We start from the raw sequence: 22,227 nt of genomic DNA, 5'->3' as shown, positions 1-22,227 counted from the left end.
GAATGATTCATGTTGTATCAACTGACTGGTAGGAATGATTCATGTTGTATCACCTGACTGGTAGGAATGATTCATATTGTATCACCTGACTGGTAGGAATGATTCATATTGTATCACCTGACTGGTAGGAATGATTCATGTTGTATCACCTGACTGGTTGGAATGATTCATATTGTATCACCTGACTGGTTGGAATGATTCATATTGTATCACCTGACTGGTAGGAATGATTCATATTGTATCACCTGACTGGTAGGAATGATTCATATTGTATCACCTGACTGGTTGGAATGATTCATATTGTATCACCTGACTGGTTGGAATGATTCATATTGTATCACCTGACTGGTAGGAATGATTCATATTGTATCACCTGACTGGTTGGAATGATTCATATTGTATCACCTGACTGGTTGGAATGATTGATATTGTATCACCTGACTGGTAGGAATGATTCATGTTGTATCACCTGACTGGTAGGAATGATTCATATTGTATCACCTGACTGGTAAGAATGATTCATATTGTATCACCTGACTGGTAGGAATGATTCATATTGTATCACCTGACTGGTAGCAATGATTCATATTGTATCACCTGACTGGTAGGAATGATTCATGTTGTATCACCTGACTGGTAGGAATGATTCATATTGTATCACCTGACTGGTTGGAATGATTCATATTGTATCACCTGACTGGTAGGAATGATTCATGTTGTATCACCTGACTGGTAGGAATTATTCATATTGTATCACCTGACTGGTAGGAATGATTCATATTGTATCACCTGACTGGTAGGAATGATTCATGTTGTATCACCTGACTGGTAGGAATGATTCATGTTGTATCACCTGACTGGTAGGAATGATTCATGTTGTATCATCTGACTGGTAGGAATGATTCATGTTGTATCACCTGACTGGTAGGAATGATTCATTTTGTATCACCTGACTGGTAGGAATGATTCATATTGTATCACCTGACTGGTTGGAATGATTCATATTGTATCACCTGACTGGTAGGAATGATTCATGTTGTATCACCTGACTGGTAGGAATGATTCATGTTGTATCACCTGACTGGTAGGAATGATTCATATTGTATCACCTGACTGGTAGGAATGATTCATATCACAAGGTTGTCTGCTGCATGCACTCAGAACCTATGCACCAGAATATACTGTGGGTTTTAAATGTTCTACACTGAGATGGAAAGAAGATGTATTGCTGGGGGGTTCTGTACATACTGTATGTGAGAGACGTTGGGTGTGTGTGTGTGTGCCTGCTTGCGTGTGTGTTTGTGTGCGTGTGTGCTTGCGTAACTGTCCAGTGTGTTCCAGGCCCTGTCTCGTCCCCCGGGGGCGTCACCTTTAGAGCCCCCCCTCAGAGTGTCTCTTCAGAGGTGTCACTCCCTCCCTCTCACCCCCAGCACCCTCACCACTCTGGCCCTGTTCCCGGGACACACAGGTACTACATGAGTGTGTGTGTGTGTGTGTGTGTGTGTGTGGTGTGTGTGTGTGTGTGTGTGTGTGTGTGGGGGGGGGGGGGGAGTGTGTGTGTGTGTGTGTGTGTGTGTGTGTGTGTGTGTGTGTGTGTGTGTGTGTGTGTGTGTGGGGGGGAGGGGGGGGGGGGGGGCGTGCCTGTGGGGGTGTGTGTGTGCATGCTTGCCTGCCTGTGTCAGTGTTTGCATGTTGGTGTATGCATGCTTGTGTGTGTGTGGTGGTTGAACTGTCTGTGTGTCTGTCCCCTACAGCAGACTCCCAGTCATCCTCAGTGGGTCTTGGTGATGGAGAGGCTGGCAGCTGCAGGAGGAGACTGCTCAGAACAGGCTCTGGTCCACTACAAGTCAACATCGTGAGTCACTTCCCACCATGTCCTATAATGTCACTATATTAGCCTGTTAGCATGTTAGCCTGTTAGCCAGTTAGCCTGTTAGACTGTTAGCATGTTAGCATGTTAGCCTGTTAGCCTGTTAGACTGTTAGCATGTTCAGTCATAAGTCACCGGCTGCATCCCAAATGACACCCTATTCCCTATAGACAGATTAGCTGACAACGTCACGAAAACGATGTCTGCGGTTCAAATGGGCAGAAGGTCGTGTGTTGTTATGGTTCTGGATGGCCAGATAGCTAGCAACAATGACAAGAATCTGCCATGTGGCGGAAGTTAGCCTAGTGGATAAGAGCGTTAGGCCAGTAACCGAAAGATCGCTGGTTGAAATCCCAGAGGCGACAAGTTTAAAAATCTGCCAAAGTGCCCTGGAGCAAGGCACTTAACCCTAATTTCTCCTGTAAGCCTCTCCGGATAAGGGTTTCTGCTATTTTTTTATATATATTTTTTACAAAATGTAATCATAAGTGTCTCGTTTCAGCTCATTTGATCTTGTTCTTGATACCATGTCTTGTTTTGAGGTGTTTTGACTGATGTCAGGTCTATGCTAATATGGCTAAAATTCCCTTGCTAGCTAACCAACAAGTGTAACGATGTATTTGAGAGACAAGTGCACATTGTGCAACTTTATTTACGTTTTCAATAAATATTGGAGACGAAATATAGTTTACAAACCTGTCTGTTCTGTCCCATAGTTACGCACCTGTTGGTTTCATTGCTAAACAACCAACCCGTCTATAGGCCCTGGTCCTTTGGGAGGTAGTCACTGTTATTTCAGAAAAGAAAAAGGCACACACACACACACACACACACACACACACACACACACACACACACACACACACACACACACACACACACACACACACACACACACACACACACACGCACACCACACACACACATAAAGAATGCTTTGGGGCCCAAACCCAGTATCTCAGAGAAAGGCCCTTTGATGAAGACGGGGCCCCAAGGGATCTTATCTGAAGGAGAGACTCTCTTCTCCCCAACTCTGAGTCTAATGGTTAATGAGCTGGAAGTGTACACACACACACACACACACACACACACACACACACACACACACACACACACACACACACACACACACACACACACACACACACACACACACACACACACACACACAGCTAGAGGTAGAACTCTGTATTTTGCCACCATAACCATTCTGGAGTTGAACAGTGTTTGTCGTCAGTTCCATGCTGTTGCCATGACACTGTGTGTTTCCTGTTTATCTTCAGGATTCTATCTTTAGAAAGCCTTTTTAAGTGTGAGTTAAATAGACAGTGTGTGGGTGAGAGAGAGAGATGGGGTGGGGATGTACAGAGAAGAAAATAGGGTGGGGAGATGGAGAGAGGGGTGAGGGAGAGAAAGAGAGATAGGGATGGACAGATGTTTTCATTATGTGTCTTGTGTTTTGGCTCTAATCCATCAGGGCTACATTAAAATAGCGATATAAACCATTGAGAGTGTTTCAAAAGGAGAGTGAGAGATGTGTTTGTTGATGGCCAGAGAGATAAAGGAGAGGGAGAGATGTGTTGATGGCCAGAGAGATAAAGGAGAGGTAGAGATGTGTTTGTTGATGGCCAGAGAGATAAAGGAGAGGTAGAGATGTGTTTGTTGATGCCCCCCCCCCCCCCCCCCCCCCCCTTCTCCAGTCAGACTAGTGAAGCCCACAGGCCATAGGCAGAATGAGAGAGCTTCCTCACTGCAGTGGATTAGCTGCTAATGCTGACGCCTCGCTTTCCCTTTCATTTCAATACACTCCTCTTCTCCTCTCTTGTCATCTCCTTTTGTCTTCTCTTATCTTCTCTTCTCCTCTCTAACAGTGGCCAGCAGCATCAGTACAGGTTAACAGTGGCCAGCAGCATCAGTACAGGTTAATAGTGGCCAGCAGCATCAGTACAGGGTAACAGTGGCCAGCAGCATCAGTACAGGGTAACAGTGGCCAGCAGCATCAGTACAGGTTAACAGTGGCCAGCAGCATCAGTACAGGTTAACAGTGGCCAGCAGCATCAATACAGGGTAACAGTGGCCAGCAGCATCAGTACAGGGTAACAGTGGCCAGCAGTATCAGTACAGGTTAACAGTGGCCAGCAGCATCAGTACAGGGTAACAGTGGCCAGCAGCATCAGTACAGGGTAACAGTGGCCAGCAGCATCAGTACAGGGTAACAGTGGCCAGCAGCATCAGTACAGGGTAACAGTGGCCAGCAGCATCAGTACAGGGTAACAGTGGCCTGTTCCAACGCTACACGTCCTGTTCCAACGCTACACATCCGGTTCCAACGCTACATATCCTGTTCCAACGCTACACGTCCTGTTCCAACGCTACACATCCGGTTCCAACGCTACACATCCTGTTCCAACGCTACATGTCCTGTTCCAATGCTACACATCCGGTTCCAACGCTACACATCCTGTTCCAACGCTACATATCCTGTTCCAACGCTACACGTCCTGTTCCAACGCTACACATCCGGTTCCAACGCTACACATCCTGTTCCAACGCTACATGTCCTGTTCCAACGCTACATATCCTGTTCCAACGCTACATATCCTGTTCCAATGCTAAACATCCTGTTCCAACACTACACATCCTGTTCCAACGCTACACGTCCTGTTCCAACGCTACACGTCCTGTTCCAACGCTACATATCCTGTTCCAACGCTAAACGTCCTGTTCCAACGCTACACGTCCTGTTCCAACGCTACACGTCCTGTTCCAACGCTACACGTCCTGTTCCAACGCTACACGTCCTGTTCCAATGCTACACGTCCTGTTCCAACGCTACACATCCTGTTCCAACGCTACACATCCTGTTCCAACGCTACACATCCTGTTCCAATGCTACATGTGGACTGTACGCACTGTACTTTACCAGGCACGTGTGTGTGTGTGTGTGTGTGTGTGTGTGTGTGTGTGTGTGTGTGTGTGTGTGTGTGTGTGTGTGTGTGTGTGTGTGTGTGTGTGTGTGTTTAGGACTTGGTTAAGTATCTTACAGTAGGACTTGGTTAGGTATGCCGGTGGCGGAGCACGGTGGACTTGGTTAGGTATCTTACAGTAGGTGCAGATATAACTGCAGTGTTATCATGGGAAAACTCATGAATGGAGATATAACTGCAGTGTTATCATGTGAAAACTCATGAATGCAGATATAACTGCAGTGTTATCATGTGAAAACTCATGAATGCAGATATAACTGCAGTGTTATCATGTGGGAACCCATGAATGCAGATATAACTGCAGTGTTATCTGAAAACTCATGAATGCAGATATAACTGTAGTGTTATCATGTGGGAACACATTAATGCAGATATAACTGCAGTGTTATCATGTGGGAACCCATTAATGCAGATATAACTGTAGTGTTATTATGTGGGAACACATGAATGCAGATATAACTGTAGTGTTATCATGTGGGAACCCATTAATGCAGATATAACTGTAGTGTTATCATGTGGGAACCCATTAATGCAGATATAACTTTAGTGTTATCATGTGGGAACCCATTAATGCAGATTTAACTGTAGTGTTATCATGTGGGAACCCATTAATGCAGATTTAACTGTAGTGTTATTATGTGGGAACACATTAATGCAGATATAACTGTAGTGTTATCATGTGGGAACACATTAATGCAGATATAACTGTAGTGTTATCATGTGGGAACACATTAATGCAGATATAACTGTAGTGTTATCATGTGGGAACCCATTAATGCAGATATAACTGTAGTGTTATCATGTGGGAACACATTAATGCAGATATAACTGCAGTGTTATCATGTGGGATCCCATTAATGCAGATTTAACTGTAGTGTTATCATGTGAGAACTCATTAATGCAGATATAACTGTAGTGTTATCATGTGGGTGTCACAAACCTCTTCGTCAGAAGATATGTTGAAATCGCTGTCAGACAAAGTGGACCAATATGCAGCGGATTGCGTGCTCATCATCATTTATTTTAAATGTGAACACGAGGAAAAACAATAAACAAAACTCACGACAGGAACAGTGTAGCAGGCTAAACAAAAGCAGTGCTAACATACAACTACCCACAAGTGACAAACAAAACACACACCTACTTATAGGACTCCCAATCAGAGGCAACTAGAAACACCTGCCTCCAATTGAGAGTCCAGCAACCAAACCTGCACATAGAAAACTTAATCTAGAACCTACTCATACTAAAACATACACCACAAAACCCCGGAACACATAAATAACACACCCCTCTAAGCTATACACAAAAAAAACACCATACAAAACAAACATACCTCTGCCACGCCCTGACCAAATAATACAAATAATCCTCTATACTGGTCAGGACGTGACAGTGGGAACCCATTAATGTAGATATAACTGCAGTGTTATCATGTGAAAACTCGTGAATGCATATATAACTGCAGTGTTATCATCTGAAAACTCATGAATGCATATATAACTGCAGTGTTATCATGTGAAAACTCATGAATGCATATATAACTGTAGTGTTATCATGTGGGAGCCCATTAATGCAGATATAACTGCACTGTTATCATGTGGGAACTCATTACTTTCTTCGTGATTATTCCTAACTTTGGGGAACTCTGCGCTGCCACATTTTCTGAGAAACCTTTTGCTGATAATCAACTTTTCCATCTTCAGGGGATGTTCGTTCCCACATTCAGTTCTGTCTTGATAGAGACATTCAGGGAATATCTCTTTGCAATGCAGTTCAACAGTTTTCCTTCGGGGTTCTGGGTTGAGGAACATATTTGAAAGAAAACAAGTGGCCTATGTATTTCCTCCAGCAGGTAATCTGCCGTAGGACCCAGATCCCCTAATCTCTACCTCTCACCTCTCTGTTCTCTCATCTCTCTCTGTTCTCTCTCTCTCTTTCATCTCTCTCTGTTCTCTCTCTCATCTCTCTCTGTTCTCCCTCATTTCTCTTTGTTCTCGCGTTCATATCTGTTCTCTCTCTCATCTCTCTCTGTTCTCTCATCTCCCTGTTCTCGCTTTCTCTCTCTTTTCACTTTGATCTCTCTCTGTCATCTGTCTTTCTCTCATCTCTCTCTGTCCTCTCTGTCATCTCTCATCTCTCTCTGTTGTCTCTCTCATCTCTCTCTGTTGTCTCTCTCATCTCTCTCTGTTCTCTGTTATCACTCTTTGACCCTCTTTCTACACTGATTTGATACTGCTACATCTTAAATCAATTAACAGTTGATGGCTAAACAATTGTGACATCACTGTGCTGCATCCAACATTTTATTTTTAGGTGCATCTGCGTGTCTGTGTCTGTGTCTGCGTCTGCGTCTGCGTCTGCGTCTGCGTCTGCGTCTGTGTAGCGTTTCTCTGAGGTCGGGAGGATGCAGGAAGTCAGCATGGTTGTCCAGGGCGGAAAGGGGGGGTGGAGGGGGAGTTGTGGTTGTCGTGGGGATAGGGAGGGGAGATAAAAGAAGCAGTCTGTTCAGAAGGGAAATGGGAAGGGTGGGGTGCCTGGTCTTTCTCCCTCCATTACCACATCATGAGCCTCAAGTAGAATAATTTACTAACAGGCTACAGCAGAATAAATAGAATAATTTACTAACAGGCTACAGCAGAATAAATAGAATAATTTACTAACAGGCTACAGCAGAATAAATAGAATAATTTACTAACAGGCTACAGCAGAATAAATAGAATAATTTACTAACAGGCTACAGCAGAATAAATAGAATAATTTACTAACAGGCTACAGCAGAATAAATAGAATAATTTACTAACAGGCTACAGCAGGATAAATATAATAATTTACTAACAGGTTACAGCAGAATAAATATAATAATTTACTAACAGGCTACAGCAGAATAAATAGAATAATTTACTAACAGGCTACAGCAGAATAAATAGAATAATTTACTAACAGGCTACAGCAGAATAAATATAATAATTTACTAACAGGCTACAGCAGAATAAATAGAATAATTTACTAACAGGCTACAGCAGAATAAATAGAATAATTTACTAACAGGCTACAGCAGGATAAATATAATAATTTACTAACAGGTTACAGCAGAATAAATATAATAATTTACTAACAGGCTACAGCAGAATAAATAGAATAATTTACTAACAGGCTACAGCAGAATAAATAGAATAATTTACTAACAGGCTACAGCAGAATAAATAGAATAATTTACTAACAGGCTACAACAGGATAAATAGAATAATTTACTAACAGGTTACAGCAGAATAAATAGAATAATTTACTAACAGGCTACAGCAGAATAAATAGAATAATTTACTAACAGGCTACAGCAGAATAAATAGAATAATTTACTAACAGGCTACAGCAGAATAAATAGAATAATTTACTAACAGGCTACAGCAGAATAAAACATGGTGGAGTCTCTTATTCCCTCTAGACCCACGCACGCACGCACACACACACACACACACACACACACACACACACACACACACACACACACACACACACACACACACACACACACACACACACACACACACACACACACACACACACACACACACACACACACACACACACGTCTCCTAGAGAGAGCTGAAGCTCTAAGGTGGAGTATAGAATGGCCTCAGGCCAGGGTAGGAGAGAAAATACTTAGTATGTCCCAAATGGCCTCTTATTCTCTATACAGTATAGTGCGCTACTTTTGATCAGGACCCATAAGGCTCTGGTCAGAAGTAGTGCAGTGTGTAGGGAATAAGGCGCTATTTGGGATGCACTCTTAAACTGACACCAGATCACATCCACTGTAACAAAAGGTCATGTTGTCATCTGCTGAGATACTGCTGTAAACAACCTGACAAGATACTGCTGTAAACAACCTGGCAAGATACTGCTGTAAACAACCTGACAAGATACTGCTGTAAACAACCTGACAAGATACTGCTGTAAACAACCTGGCAAGATACTGCTGTAAACAACCTGGCAAGATACTGCTGTAAACAAGCTTGGTGATTTAGGCTTGCCAAAAGGTGAATCTAACATGTATTGACTCAGGGGGTCGAATACTTATCGAATCAAGATGTATTTTTCATAATTATTTTACAAATGTTTGAATTTTTCTTCCACTTTGACATTACAGATTATTTTGTGTAGATCGTTGACAGAAAATTACAATTGAATCCATTTTAATCCCATTTTGTAACACAACAAAATGTGGAAAGAGTCTGAATACTTTCTGAAGGGACTGTACATAAGGCAAATACAACACATGGTAGCACGAGGCTAAATAACGCTGCTGAATGTCCATTAACACGGCTATATGTATAAACAGACAATACAAACAGCAAACATTTCCCTTGAGACTATACATGTGAGCTTCAGCACCAGGCCTAACGAGCCAACATTACTGGCTAACATTCTGGCTTAGCTGGCTAGCAATAGCATGGCACACATGAAAGTAAAATAGCTGTTGAACATGGTAGATATGAACTTGACTGCCTTAGCAACACTCAACTACAACATGCAATGGCATGTCAGACACTACATATAAGTAGATGCACACACTAAACACAGGTCAAATACAGATCGGTGAAGACCAGTCCAATGAGTAATTCTCTTCATACCACGGTCTCACTCTGACGACAGGAGCGGGGTTCAGTAAGATGCATGGGGAATGGTGAACTGTGATTGGCCAATACAAGTACGGGTGTTGGGAAAATAAGGGGTGTTGGGCGAATACAACAACTACTAGAATAAATTGGAGCTAAACAGTCAAAGTAGCAAAGGGTTCATGGAGGAACCTCTAATGTGTCAATGTAGCAATGGAGGAACCTTTTTGCTGGTGCGTGTGGAGCACTTTGAATTTATTTTGCCATTGGATGTGTTGCACTGCCAAACTTAGAAGAAGTTATGATCACCGATATGTTTAATCTATCATTTCTCTTCATTATTTATCTTCATATGGCAAGGATTAAAAAGGATTTGCCAGTAGATTGTCGACTTGATTCATGACGATGACTGCTTGTCTAGCTTGCTAGCTAAGATTTTGAAAGTATGATGTTGACATGATCAGTCCAATCAAAGCTACTGTAGATATAATGTGATTTGACATCATTTTATCTGTGGCCAATGACCTTGAGCCTTCTTGGATGGGCACTTCTAATGTAATTCTATGGCAGCACCCAAGGGGGCTTGAACTTTTTAACTCTTAGATTTTGCGGTGACGTAGTGTCCCCATGAGTGACAGAACACTGAACCAAAAATCAGAAAGCACTGAGGTAGCCTGAAACACCTGCATTTTGGAGCTGCCTTAATCAAGAAAGTCAGAAAGAGACCAGGTTTGTATGTGGCTTTATTAACTCAAGGATTTTTACCTTTTTTTTTTTTTACATTGTTTGCAAACTGATATGTGACACTAATTCATGCCAAAATAACATGCAATACAAAAAATAATCAATCTTTAAGCTAAAAGTTGGGGCTCAAAACAGCCTTACTCAAGAAAGCAAAAAAAATACAATTTTTGTATGCAGCTTTATTAACTCAATTATGTATATATTTATTTTTACATTGTTTGCAAATGACGGGTTGCCACTGAATGAGTACTATTTTAATAGCAATGTTGAATAATACAACAATAATAGAATATGATATGATAGAATATGATATGATGGAATAGAATATGATATGATAGAATAGAATATGATATGATATGATAGAATATGATATGATAGAATAGAATATGATATGTTAGAATATGATATGATATGATATAATATGATAGAATAGAATATGATATGATAGAATAGAATATGATAGAATATAATATGATGTGATAGAATATGATATGATAGAATAGAATATGATAGAATAGAATATGATATGATTGATTATGATATGATAGAATATGATACGATACGATGGAATAGAATATGATATGATAGAATAGAATAGAATATGATAGAATAGAATATGATATGATAGAATAGATAGAATAGAAGGTAGAGCAGTAGGCTGAACACTATACTGAATGTGCACCAACAACGACCGTACACCGTACATATGATAGAATATGATATGATAGAATAGAATATGATATGATATGATAGAATAGAATATGATATGATAGAATAGAATATGATATGATAGAATAGAATAGAATATGATATGATATGATAGAATATTATATGATAGAATATGATATGATATGATAGAATATGATATGATAGAATAGAATAGAATAGAATATGATGGGATAGAATATAATATGATATGATATGATAGAATATGATATGATAGAATAGAATATGATATTATAGAATAGAATATGATATAGTAGAATATGATAAGATATGATAGAATATGATATGATAGAATATGATATGATAGAATAGAATATGATATGATAGATTATGATATGATAGATTATGATATGATAGAATAGAATATGATGTGATAGATTATGATATGATAGAATAGAATATGATGTGATAGATTATGATATGATAGAATATGATATGATATGATATGATATGATAGAATATGATATGATATGATAGAATATGATATGATATGATAGAATAGAATATGATATGATATGATAGAATAGAATAGATAGAATAGAATAGATAGAATAGAAGGTAGGGCAGCAGGCTGAACCGACTGAACTCACTGAACACTATAATTATACTATATGTGCAACAACAATGACCGAAAATCAATAAAATAAACAATTTAGTCTCACTTTACTTGTATCAAATACCACTTAGCCCCCCCCATCATTATGGAAATGCTGTATATAAACTGGCATCTTTAGTAGTCATAAAATGAGTTTTATATGCTGACGCTGTGCTTAGCTCACACACGTAACAGTAGTTCAAAGTTGACCCGTATTTACAAAGACATGTATCAGGACGCCTCTCTACTGACTGCCTTCCCGCTGAGGAGAGGAGACCGTTTGACAAGCTCCCCTTCCCTGGATATGTGTGTGTGTGTGTGTGTGTGTGTGTGTGTGTGTGTGTGTGTGTGTGTGTGTGTGTGTGTGTGTGTGTGTGTGTGTGTGTGTGTGTGTGTGTGTGTGTGTGTGTGTGTGTGTGTGTGTGTGTGTGTGTGTGTGTGTGTGTGTGTGTGTGTTTTATTCATAAATCTACACAGCAGCAGGGCTGTCTGTGTAGATTTAGATTTTCAGATGTGACCTTTGTTGTCTAAATGGCAGGGATGGAGCAGAGTGCCCAAAGAGCCACACACACACACACACAGAGAGAGAGGGCGAGAGAGAGCTCCCAGCCTTATGTAACTGCGGCTACGCATGAGACAGACAGACGGGGAGAGGAAAGGGTTTTTTGAGAAAGCTCTGGCATATTCCAGCCCTGATGCTGTCATAGGGCTTCTGTGAGCTCTGCTGAAAGCAGTTTTGGTTTGAGGATGGGATTTTTCTTCAGCATGTCGTGTAAAAACCCTCCTATTGATTGTATAGTATATATTGCCCCTTAATAAACCTATGATGTAGTGGATTTCACTGGTTTTATTGGTTACCTAATATGCTTTGATCTGTAGCCTAGCTGCATTGCAAAGCTGTCTAGAGAATGTGAATCACACACACACACACACAGACACACACAGTGTGAAAGCCATAGCCGGGGCCGGCCTATAGCGGAACGGAGAGAGATTTTCCTACTGCATGAATTCATTCATGACCATATTGTGCCCCTCTTCATCCACCAACAATGAGGTGCAGGCACAGGGGTCAAATGCGCTGCAGGGGTCACCCTTGCTTGTAATAATGGATTTGCATGCTACCGATACGACCTATAATAGAACTGAGTTTGCCATTCTTTATCTGTGTTTTACGGTCTATGGTGTTATAGGGCTGTGTTTTCCATTCTTTATCTGTGTTTTACAGTCTATGGTGTTATAGGGCCTGTGTTTGCCATTCTTTATCTGTGTTTTACAGTCTATGGTGTGTTATAGGGCTGTGTTTGCCATTCTTTATCTGTGTTTTACGGTCTATGGTGTTATAGGGCTGTGTTTTCCATTCTTTATCTGTGTTTTACAGTCTATGGTGTTATAGGGCTGTGTTTGCCATTCTTTATCTGTGTTTTACAGTCTATGGTGTTATAGGGCTGTGTTTGCCATTCTTTATCTGTGTTTTACGGTCTATGGTGTTATAGGCGCTGTGTTTTCCATTCTTTATCTGTGTTTTACGGTCTATGGTGTTATAGGGCTGTGTTTTCCATTCTTTATCTGTGTTTTACAGTCTATGGTGTTATAGGGCTGTGTTGATTTTGTAATATTATTATTTGTATTAATTTTTGTGGCTTTTACAGTAAGACAAATACTCACAAATATATCATATCAACATATCATAAATATGTCAAAATATCATAAATATATCTTACCAAAATATCATATCAATATATCATATCAATTTATCATATATATATATATATATATATATATATATATATATATATATATATATATATATATATATATATATATATATATATATATATCATATAAGTTGACAACATTTAAGAGAAGGGGCTGCTAGACCAACTAACCAGGTAGATAGGGTGTCATAAACTTCAAAAGAATGTGGACACCGCTCGTTCGAAAATAATGGGCGTTAATATGTAGTTGGTCCGTTCTTTGCTGCTATAACAGCCTCCACTCTTCTTGGAAGGCTTTCCACTAGATGTTGGAACATTGCTATGGGAACTTGCTTTCAGTCAGCCACAAGAGCATTAGTGAGGTCGGGCACTGATGTTGGGTTATTAGGCCTAGCTCGCAGTCGGCGTTCCAATTCATCCCAAAGGTGTTCGATGGGGTTGAGGTCAGGGCTCTGTGCAGGCCAGTCAAGTTCTTCCACACTGATCCCACACTGATCTCGACAAACCATTTCTGTTTGGACCTCGCTTTGTGCATGGGGGCATTGTCATGCTGAAACAGGAAAGGGCCTTCCCCAACTGTTGCCACGAAGTTGGAAGCACAAAATCATATAGAATGTCATTGTATGCTGTAGCGTTAAGAATTCCCTTCACTGGAACAAAGGGGCCTAACCCAAACCATGAAAAACAGCTCCAGACCATTATTCCTCCTCCACCATTTGGGCAGTTAGCGTTCTCATGGCAACTGCCAAAACCTCTAGCAATAAACTAGAGGAACTGGCACCATAATACATGTTTAGCAATAGACTGGAAGAACTGGCAGTATAATACATGTTTAGCAATAGACTAGAGCAGTGGTTCCCAAACATTTTATAGTCCCGTACCCCTTCAAACATTTAACCTCCAGCTGAGTACCCCCTCTAGCACCAGGGTCAGCGCACTCTCAAATGTGTTTTTTTGCCATCGTTGTAAGCCTGCCACACACACCGTATACAATAAATGTATTAAACATAAGAATGAGTGTGAGTTTTTGTCACAACCCGGCTCGTCGGAAGTGTCAAAGAGCTCTTATAGGACCAGGGCACAAATAATAATATAATAATAATCAATAATGTTGCTCTTTATTTAACCATCTTACATATAAAACCTGATTTGTTCATCGAAATTTGTGAATAACTCATCACAGGTTAATGAGAAGGGTGTGCTTGAAAGGATGCACGTAACTCTGCAATGTTGGGTTGTATTGGAGAGAGTCTCAGTCTTAAATCATTTTCCACACACAGTCTGTGCCTGTATTTAGTTTTCATGCTAGTGAGGGCCGAGAATCCACTGTCACATAAGTACGTGATTGCAAAGGGCATCAGTGTCTCAACAGCGCGATTTTCCAAGGGTAGGATACTCTGAGCGCAGCCCTATCCATAAATCTGGCAGTGGCTTCTGATTAAATTTAAATTTCATAGAACTGCTTGTTGCAATTTCGATGAGGCTCTCTTGTTCAGATATCGGTAAGTGGACTGGAGGCAGGGCAAGAAAGGGATAACGAATCCAGTTGTTTGTGTCATCCGTTTAGGGAAAGTACCTGCGTAATTGCCCACCCAACTCATTCAGCTGCTTCGCTACATCACATTTGACATTGTCCGTAAGCTTGAGTTCATTTGCACACAAAAAATCATACAATGATGGAAAGACCTGTGTGTTGTCCTTGTTAATGCAGACAGAGAAGAGCTCCAACTTCTTAATCATAACCTCAATTTTGTCCCGCACAATGAATATAGTTGTGGAGAGTCTCTGTAGTCCTAGATTCAGATCATTCAGGCGACAAAAAACATCACCCAGATAGGCCAGTCGTGTGAGAAACTCGTCATCATGCAAGCGGTCAGACAAGTGAAAATTATGGTCAGTAAAGAAAACTTTAAGCTCGTCTCTCAATTCAACAAAAATGTGTCAATACTTTGCTCCTTGATAACCAGCGCACTTCTGTATGTTGTAAAAGCGTTACATGGTCGCTGCCCATATCATTGCATGGTGCAGAAAATACACGAGAGTTCAGGGGCCTTGCTTTAACAAAGTTAACCATTTTCACTGTAGTGTCCAAAACGTCTTTCAAGCTGTCAGGCATTCCCTTGGCAGCAAGAGCCTCTTGGTGGATTCTGCAGTCTACCCAAGTGGCGTCGGGAGCAACTGCTTACACACGCGTTACCACTCCCCTATGTCTCCCTGTCATGGCTTTTGCGCCATCAGTACAGATACCAACACATCTTGACCACCAAAGTCCATTTGATGTCACAAAGCTGTCCAGCACTTTAAAAATATCCTCTCATGTTGACCTGGTTTCCAGTGGTTTGCAGAAGAGGATGTTTTCCTTAATTGACCCCCCATAAACGTAAAGGACATATACCAGGAGCTGTGCCAGGCCCGCCACGTCTGTTGACTCCTCCAGCTGTAATGTATAGAATTTACTGGCTTGTATGCAAAGCAGTAATTGTTTCAAAACATCTCCTGCCATGTCACTGATGCGTCGTGAAACAGTGTTGTTTGATGAAGTCATTGTCTGTGTAGTTTTTTGGCCTTTTCCTCTAGTATTGTCCCAGCCATATCCGCAGCAGCAGGAAGAATTAAGTCCTCCACAATAGTATGGGGTTTGCCTGTCCTAGCCACTAGGTAGCTCACCATATAAGACGCTTCTAGCCCCTTCTTATTGATGGTATCTGTTGCTGTTATACATGTCTTACTACTTGAAAGTCATCTTAATTCTCGCTCAGAAAACTCCTGTGGCTTATTTTTCAAAATGTCATGTTTTGTTTCTAAATGTCTGCGCAAGAGTGAAGGTTTCATCGAGTTGTGAGATAATACTTTTGCACATATAAGACACTGTGGCTGAGGAAAGGCACAACTCCCAATATAAGCGAACCTCAAATCAATGTAGTTCTCATCATATTTGCGCCTCTTCGATGGTCCAATGTCCCTGTCTGTTGTTCGGTGCTTTCCCAGGTAAGGGGGCAGTAGCTCTTCGGCTGCATCAGACTCACAACTGTCAGTGTCCATGCTAGCTGGGCTAACAATTAATGTAGAATTAATGATGCTAGCATTGGATGTGCTCGTGGAAGCAGAACAACTTGTGTCATCGACAGGTGCAGGTGTAGTACCGCTGGTAGTAGCAGTACTATCAGTAGAGCTGGTATGTGTTTCTATCGATACGGGCCTTCCAGTTTGGGAATACCTGGACTAGAGGAACTGGCAGTATAATAAATGTTTAGTAATAGACTAGAGGAACTGGCAGTATAATAAATGTTTAGTAATAGACTAGAGGAACTGGCAGTATAATAAATGTTTAGTAATAGACTAGAGGAACTGGCAGTATAATAAATGTTTAGTAATAGACTAGAGGAACTGGCAGTATAATAAATGTTTAGTAATAGACTAGAGGAACTGGCAGTATAATAAATGTTTAGTAATAGACTAGAGGAACTGGCAGTATAATAAATATTTAGTAATAGACTAGAGGAACTGGCAGTATAATAAATGTTTAGTAATAGACTAGAGGAACTGGCAGTATAATAAATGTTTAGTAATAGACTAGAGGAACTGGCAGTATAATAAATGTTTAGTAATAGACTAGAGGAACTGGCAGTATAATAAATGTTTAGTAATAGACTAGAGGAACTGGCAGTATAATAAATGTTTAGTAATAGACTAGAGGAACTGGCAGTATAATAAATGTTTAGTAATAGACTAGAGGAACTGGCAGTATAATAAATGTTTAGTAATAGCACTATAACAACCAGGCATGTACTGATTATATCACACACAATACGGAAGGAAAGAGAATATGCCACCTGTCGCATTACCATCAAAGGATTTGGTGTGTTCAGGAAGGGAAAAGGTGGTTAATAACCTCTCTGGGCTAGGCGGGACGAATTCGTCCCACCTACGTAACAGCCAGTTGAATCCTGTGGCGCGATTTTCAAAACGTTTGAAATGCTATTACTTCAATTTCTCAAACATATGACTATTTTACAGCTATTTAAAAGACAAGACTCTCGTTAATCTAACCACACTGTCCGATTTCAAAAAGGCTTTACAACGAAAGCAAAACATTAGATTATGTCAGCAGAGTACCAGGCCAGAAATAATCAGACACCCATTTTTCAAGCTAGCATATAATGTCACAAAAACCCAGAAGACAGCTAAATGCAGCACTAACCTTTGATGATCTTCATCAGATGACAACCCTAGGACATTATGTTATACAATACATGCATGTTTTGTTCAATCAAGTTCATATTTATATCAAAAACCAGCTTTTTACATTAGCATGTGACTAGCATGTGACTAGCATTCCCACCGAACACTGCCGGTGAATTTACTAAATTACTCACGATAAACGTTCACAAAAAGCATAACAATTATTTTAAGAATTATAGATACAGAACTCCTCTATGCACTCGATATGTCCGATTTTAAAATAGCTTTTTGGTGAAAGCACATTTTGCAATATTCTAAGTACATAGCCCAGGCATCACGGGCTAGCTATTTAGACACCCGGCAAGTTTAGCACTCACCAATATCAGGTTTACTATTATAAAAGTTTGATTACCTTTTGTTGTCTTCATCAGAATGCACTCCCAGGACTGCTACTTCAATAACAAATGTTGGTTTGGTCCAAAATAATCCATCGTTATATCCGAATAGCGGCGTTTTGTTCGTGCGTCCCAGACACTATCTGAAATGGTAAATCAGGGTTGTGCGCATGGCGCAATTCGTGACAAAAAAAATCTAAATATTCCATTACCGTACTTCGAAGCATGTAAACCGCTGTTTAAAATCCATTTTTATGCCATTTTTCTCGTAAAAAAGCGATAATATTCCGACCGGGAATGTCCATTTAGCTAAACAGAGGAAAGTAAACAAAGCTTTCGGTCGACGCGGGCACGAGCCTGAGTCTCACAGTACTGTAACCAGCCACTACCCAAACGCGCTACTTTTTTTCAGCCAGAGCCTGCAAAGCCACGATTCAGCTTTTTACCGCCTTCTGAGACCCTATGGCAGCCGTAGGAAGTGTCACGGGACAGCTAAGATCCTCACTCTTCAATAAACAGAGACAAGAAGAACGACACCTTGTCAGACAGGCCACTTCCTGAATGAAACCTCCGATTTTTGCCTGCCAAATGAGTTCTGTTATACTCACAGACACCATTCAAACAGTTTTAGAAACTTTAGGGTGTTTTCTATCCATATGTAATAAGTATATGCATATTCTAGTTACTGGGTAGGAGTGGTAACCAGATTAAATCGGGTACGTTTTTTATCCAGCCGTGTCAATACTGCCCCCTAGCCCTAATTAAAGGGCAAGGTGAGGAGTGAGAAAAACCTGAGGAGTGGTGATTTGGGAGTGACAACAGCTGTGGGAACAGGTGTAGTGCGAAGGGGCGTGACCTTAACCAATTAGTTAATCTGCAGAGGAGTGGTATTCAATACAATATCTATGGTGTTATAGGGCTGTGTCTGCCATTCTTATAGAATCTCTCTATGGTGTTATAGGGCTGTGTCTGCCATTCTAATAGAATCTATTTATGGTGTTATAGGGCTGTGTCTGCCATTCTTATAGAATATCTCTATGGTGTTATAGGGCTGTGTCTGCCATTCTTATAGAAACTCTCTATGGTGTTATAGGGCTGTGTCTGCCATTCTAATAGAATCTATTTATGGTGTTATAGGGCTGTGTCTGCCATTCTTATAGAATCTCTCTATGGTGTTATAGGGCTGTGTCTGCCATTGTTTATAGAATCTATTTATGGTGTTATAGGGCTGTGTCTGCCATTCTTATAGAATCTATTTATGGTGTTATAGGGCTGTGTCTGCCATTGTTTATAGAATCTATTTATGGTGTTATAGGGCTGTGTCTGCCATTCTTATAGAATCTATTTATGGTGTTATAGGGCTGTGTCTGCCATTCTTATAGAATCTATTTATGGTGTTATAGGGCTGTGTCTGCCATTCTTATAGAATCTATTTATGGTGTTATAGGGCTGTGTCTGCCATTCTTATAGAATCTATTTATGGTGTTATAGGGCTGTGTCTGCCATTGTTTATAGAATCTATTTATGGTGTTATAGGGCTGTCAGTTAGATAACCTATAGACACTAGGGCATAGTCGGATTGATTAGGCCTACTGTAAGAATCTGTCAGGAAAATGCCAATGTTCATTTCATGGGGAAATAAAACCTTTAATTAAATCTGACATTAATTGACCTTCATCACAGGTTGAGGATAATAAAGGTTTGGAATGATAAATGATTCATAGAGCAATGTAATATTATAAAAACATATATTTAATAAGAGGTGAGGTGGACAGTATATTGTTTGTGGTTTGGTTTTTGGTTGAATAGGGTTATGGTTTGGTTTGGCCTCACTCAGAGGTAAATATTGTTTGTGAGCTTCGAGCATTGTCCCCTGCCTCCCTCCTCTCCTCCGTGGTCAGTGATCCCGGTTGTCTCGCGGCTGAGCTGAGCGCTGATCAGTATTCTGGCAGGACCGCCTCTCAAGCTCGCTCTGCTTCACAGCCGCTCTCTCTCTGTTCCCTCTCTCCGGTCCAAGTCAAGCAGAAGGCTCAGCAGCCCGCAGACAGACAGACAGAAAGACAGACAGACAATACTCTCGTGTGTTGTTGAGTGTCAGCTGGCTTGAATACTGACAGTGTCGGTTCAGGGGGAGAAAAAGCGACCCGAGGAGAATAATCGGTGCTGCTGACGGATGGTGATGAGGATGATGATGGTGAGGATGATGATGATGCATCTGTCCCCGAGCCTTTTATGAGCTGCAATAGCGCGTGTAGGGTGAAGACAAGAAGCGTAGCCTGGGAGGCCGTTTTTCCCGCTGTCTTTTTCTTTTCAATCTGTAGCCAAATGGTGGATGCTGTCTGGACCGTTAAATTCAAACAGTCCCGGTCGAGACCAGAGCAGAGCAGCAGCGCGCGCCTCCCGTCATCCGGACAAGCAGCACACAGACACCGCAGCAGCCGCATCTATCTCGCCTTGCAGCATTACACCATGGCCTTGGATGTCCAGACATTCGTTGTGTTCACGGTGATCGCGGTTCTGGTGCTTGTGAACGTGCTGTTAATGTTCATCCTCGGTACGCGTTAACCGGACCGGCGCTCGAGGCCCAGTTCGCGCAACACACAACCGTTTGAGAGAGAGGGAGCAGGCGAGCGTTCATTCTTTCGTTGAGAGCGGGACCCCCATCGCATCTTCAACATGGCCACACAGTGAAATGAATGACGTTGGTACAATATATGTGTATTTATTTAACGTACAGTGTATCCCCTGAATCCTCCCGTTGTCTCGTCCTCTGGCCGTGTGTAGCTGATGGTGTTTTGGTGGTGATGGTTGTGCGGTTAACGCTCTGCGATGTTTCCCTGGTGATTGTAGAGAATTCACCATATTCCCTCATAAGGCCGTGTTTTATCCCCATGCCTGCCCGCTCTCCCCTTCTCTCCTCAATGTTGTATTGTGTATCTCTGTGAGCAATAGTACTAAATTGTGCGCTTTGGTTTTTCCTGGAATCTTTTTTTCCCGGAATGTCTAACGGTATTTCGGGTGCGTAGCTATTATTTGGGATGCTTTGACGGTCCGTAATAATACTGTTGTATTATATTCGGCAACAATAATTAATCCTAATATCCCCACTATAAAGGATTTCTATTGTGATTTATTAGTGGTGCATTTGGAAGGATTTATTCATGTGTTATAGTGTTCCAACATGTTCTAATGATGCAGAACATAATCTTTCACACTGGACATTATCAAACAATAAAATAGCGGGCCGGCTAGAGGAGGCCCTCAATGCTACAACACACACACACACACACACACACACACACACACACACACACACACACACACACACACACACACACACACACACACACACACACACACACACACACACACACACACACACACATTCGTTTCCCATATTTTAAACCATGCAACATTTATCTATCTACATCTCCCCCATTTTACATGCACCAGTACTCTATGCCTCAACACCTGCCTGTGAATCATTTTCAGACACAATAAACCAGTATGAATAAATAGAGATGGATAAAACTGTCATTATTCTAAACTACACACATTAACATGGAATTGTATAACATATTATTATTAAACAGATCAAATCTGTGCATTTAGCTTTACTATGAGACTGTCTTAATATCTGCTGGAAAGTGAGGTTTATAAATGTTGTATGGTATGAGAGTTAGATATAGATGTGTTAAAAGCCCCAGAAGTCTCAGAGCTATCAGATGTAAAGCCCTGGAAGTCTCAGAGCTATCAGATATAAAGCCCTACAGGCTCAGAGCTCAGAGCTATCAGATATAAAGCCCTACGGGCTCAGAGCTATCAGATATAAAGCCCTGCAGGCTCAGAGCTATCAGATATAAAGCCCTACAGGCTCAGAGCTATCAGATATAAAGCCCTACAGGCTCAGAGCTATCAGATATAAAGCCCTGCAGGCTCAGAGCTATCAGATATAAAGCCCTACAGGCTCATAGCTATCAGATATAAAGCCCTGCAGGCTCAGAGCTATCAGATATAAAGCCCTGCAGGCTCAGAGCTATCAGATATAAAGCCCTGCAGGCTCAGAGCTATCAGATATAAAGCCCTGCAGGCTCAGAGCTATCAGATATAAAGCCCCAGAAGGCTCAGAGCTCAGAGCTATCAGATATAAAGCCCTACAGGCTCAGAGCTATCAGATATAAAGCCCTACAGGCTCAGAGCTATCAGATATAAAGCCCTACAGGCTCAGAGCTATCAGATATAAAGCCCTGCAGGCTCAGAGCTATCAGATATAAAGCCCTACAGGCTCATAGCTATCAGATATAAAGCCCTGCAGGCTCAGAGCTATCAGATATAAAGCCCCAGAAGGCTCAGAGCTCAGAGCTATCAGATATAAAGCCCTACAGGCTCAGAGC

The 22,227-nt window shown here is 41.2% G+C and overlaps 1 protein-coding gene across 3 annotated transcripts in view; it reads left to right on the top strand.

The window, feature by feature from the left end:
- The window catches only part of LOC106612186 (uncharacterized), a 65,559-nt gene that overhangs the window by 16,374 nt on the left and 26,958 nt on the right, over positions 1-22,227 (top strand). For all 3 annotated transcript variants that reach the window (XM_082956077.1, XM_082956076.1, XM_082956078.1), the window contains exons 3-4: positions 1,342-1,468; positions 1,755-1,855. In XM_082956077.1, the coding sequence (XP_082812203.1) occupies positions 1,342-1,468; positions 1,755-1,855 (228 nt within the window). The remainder of the gene's footprint in view (positions 1-1,341; positions 1,469-1,754; positions 1,856-22,227) is intronic.

This window comes from Salmo salar, chromosome 09 (genome assembly GCF_965601325.2).
Source record: "Salmo salar chromosome 09, fSalSal1, whole genome shotgun sequence".
Taxonomy (NCBI): Eukaryota; Metazoa; Chordata; class Actinopteri; order Salmoniformes; family Salmonidae; genus Salmo; species Salmo salar.
This window is presented reverse-complemented; position numbering and strand designations above follow the sequence as displayed.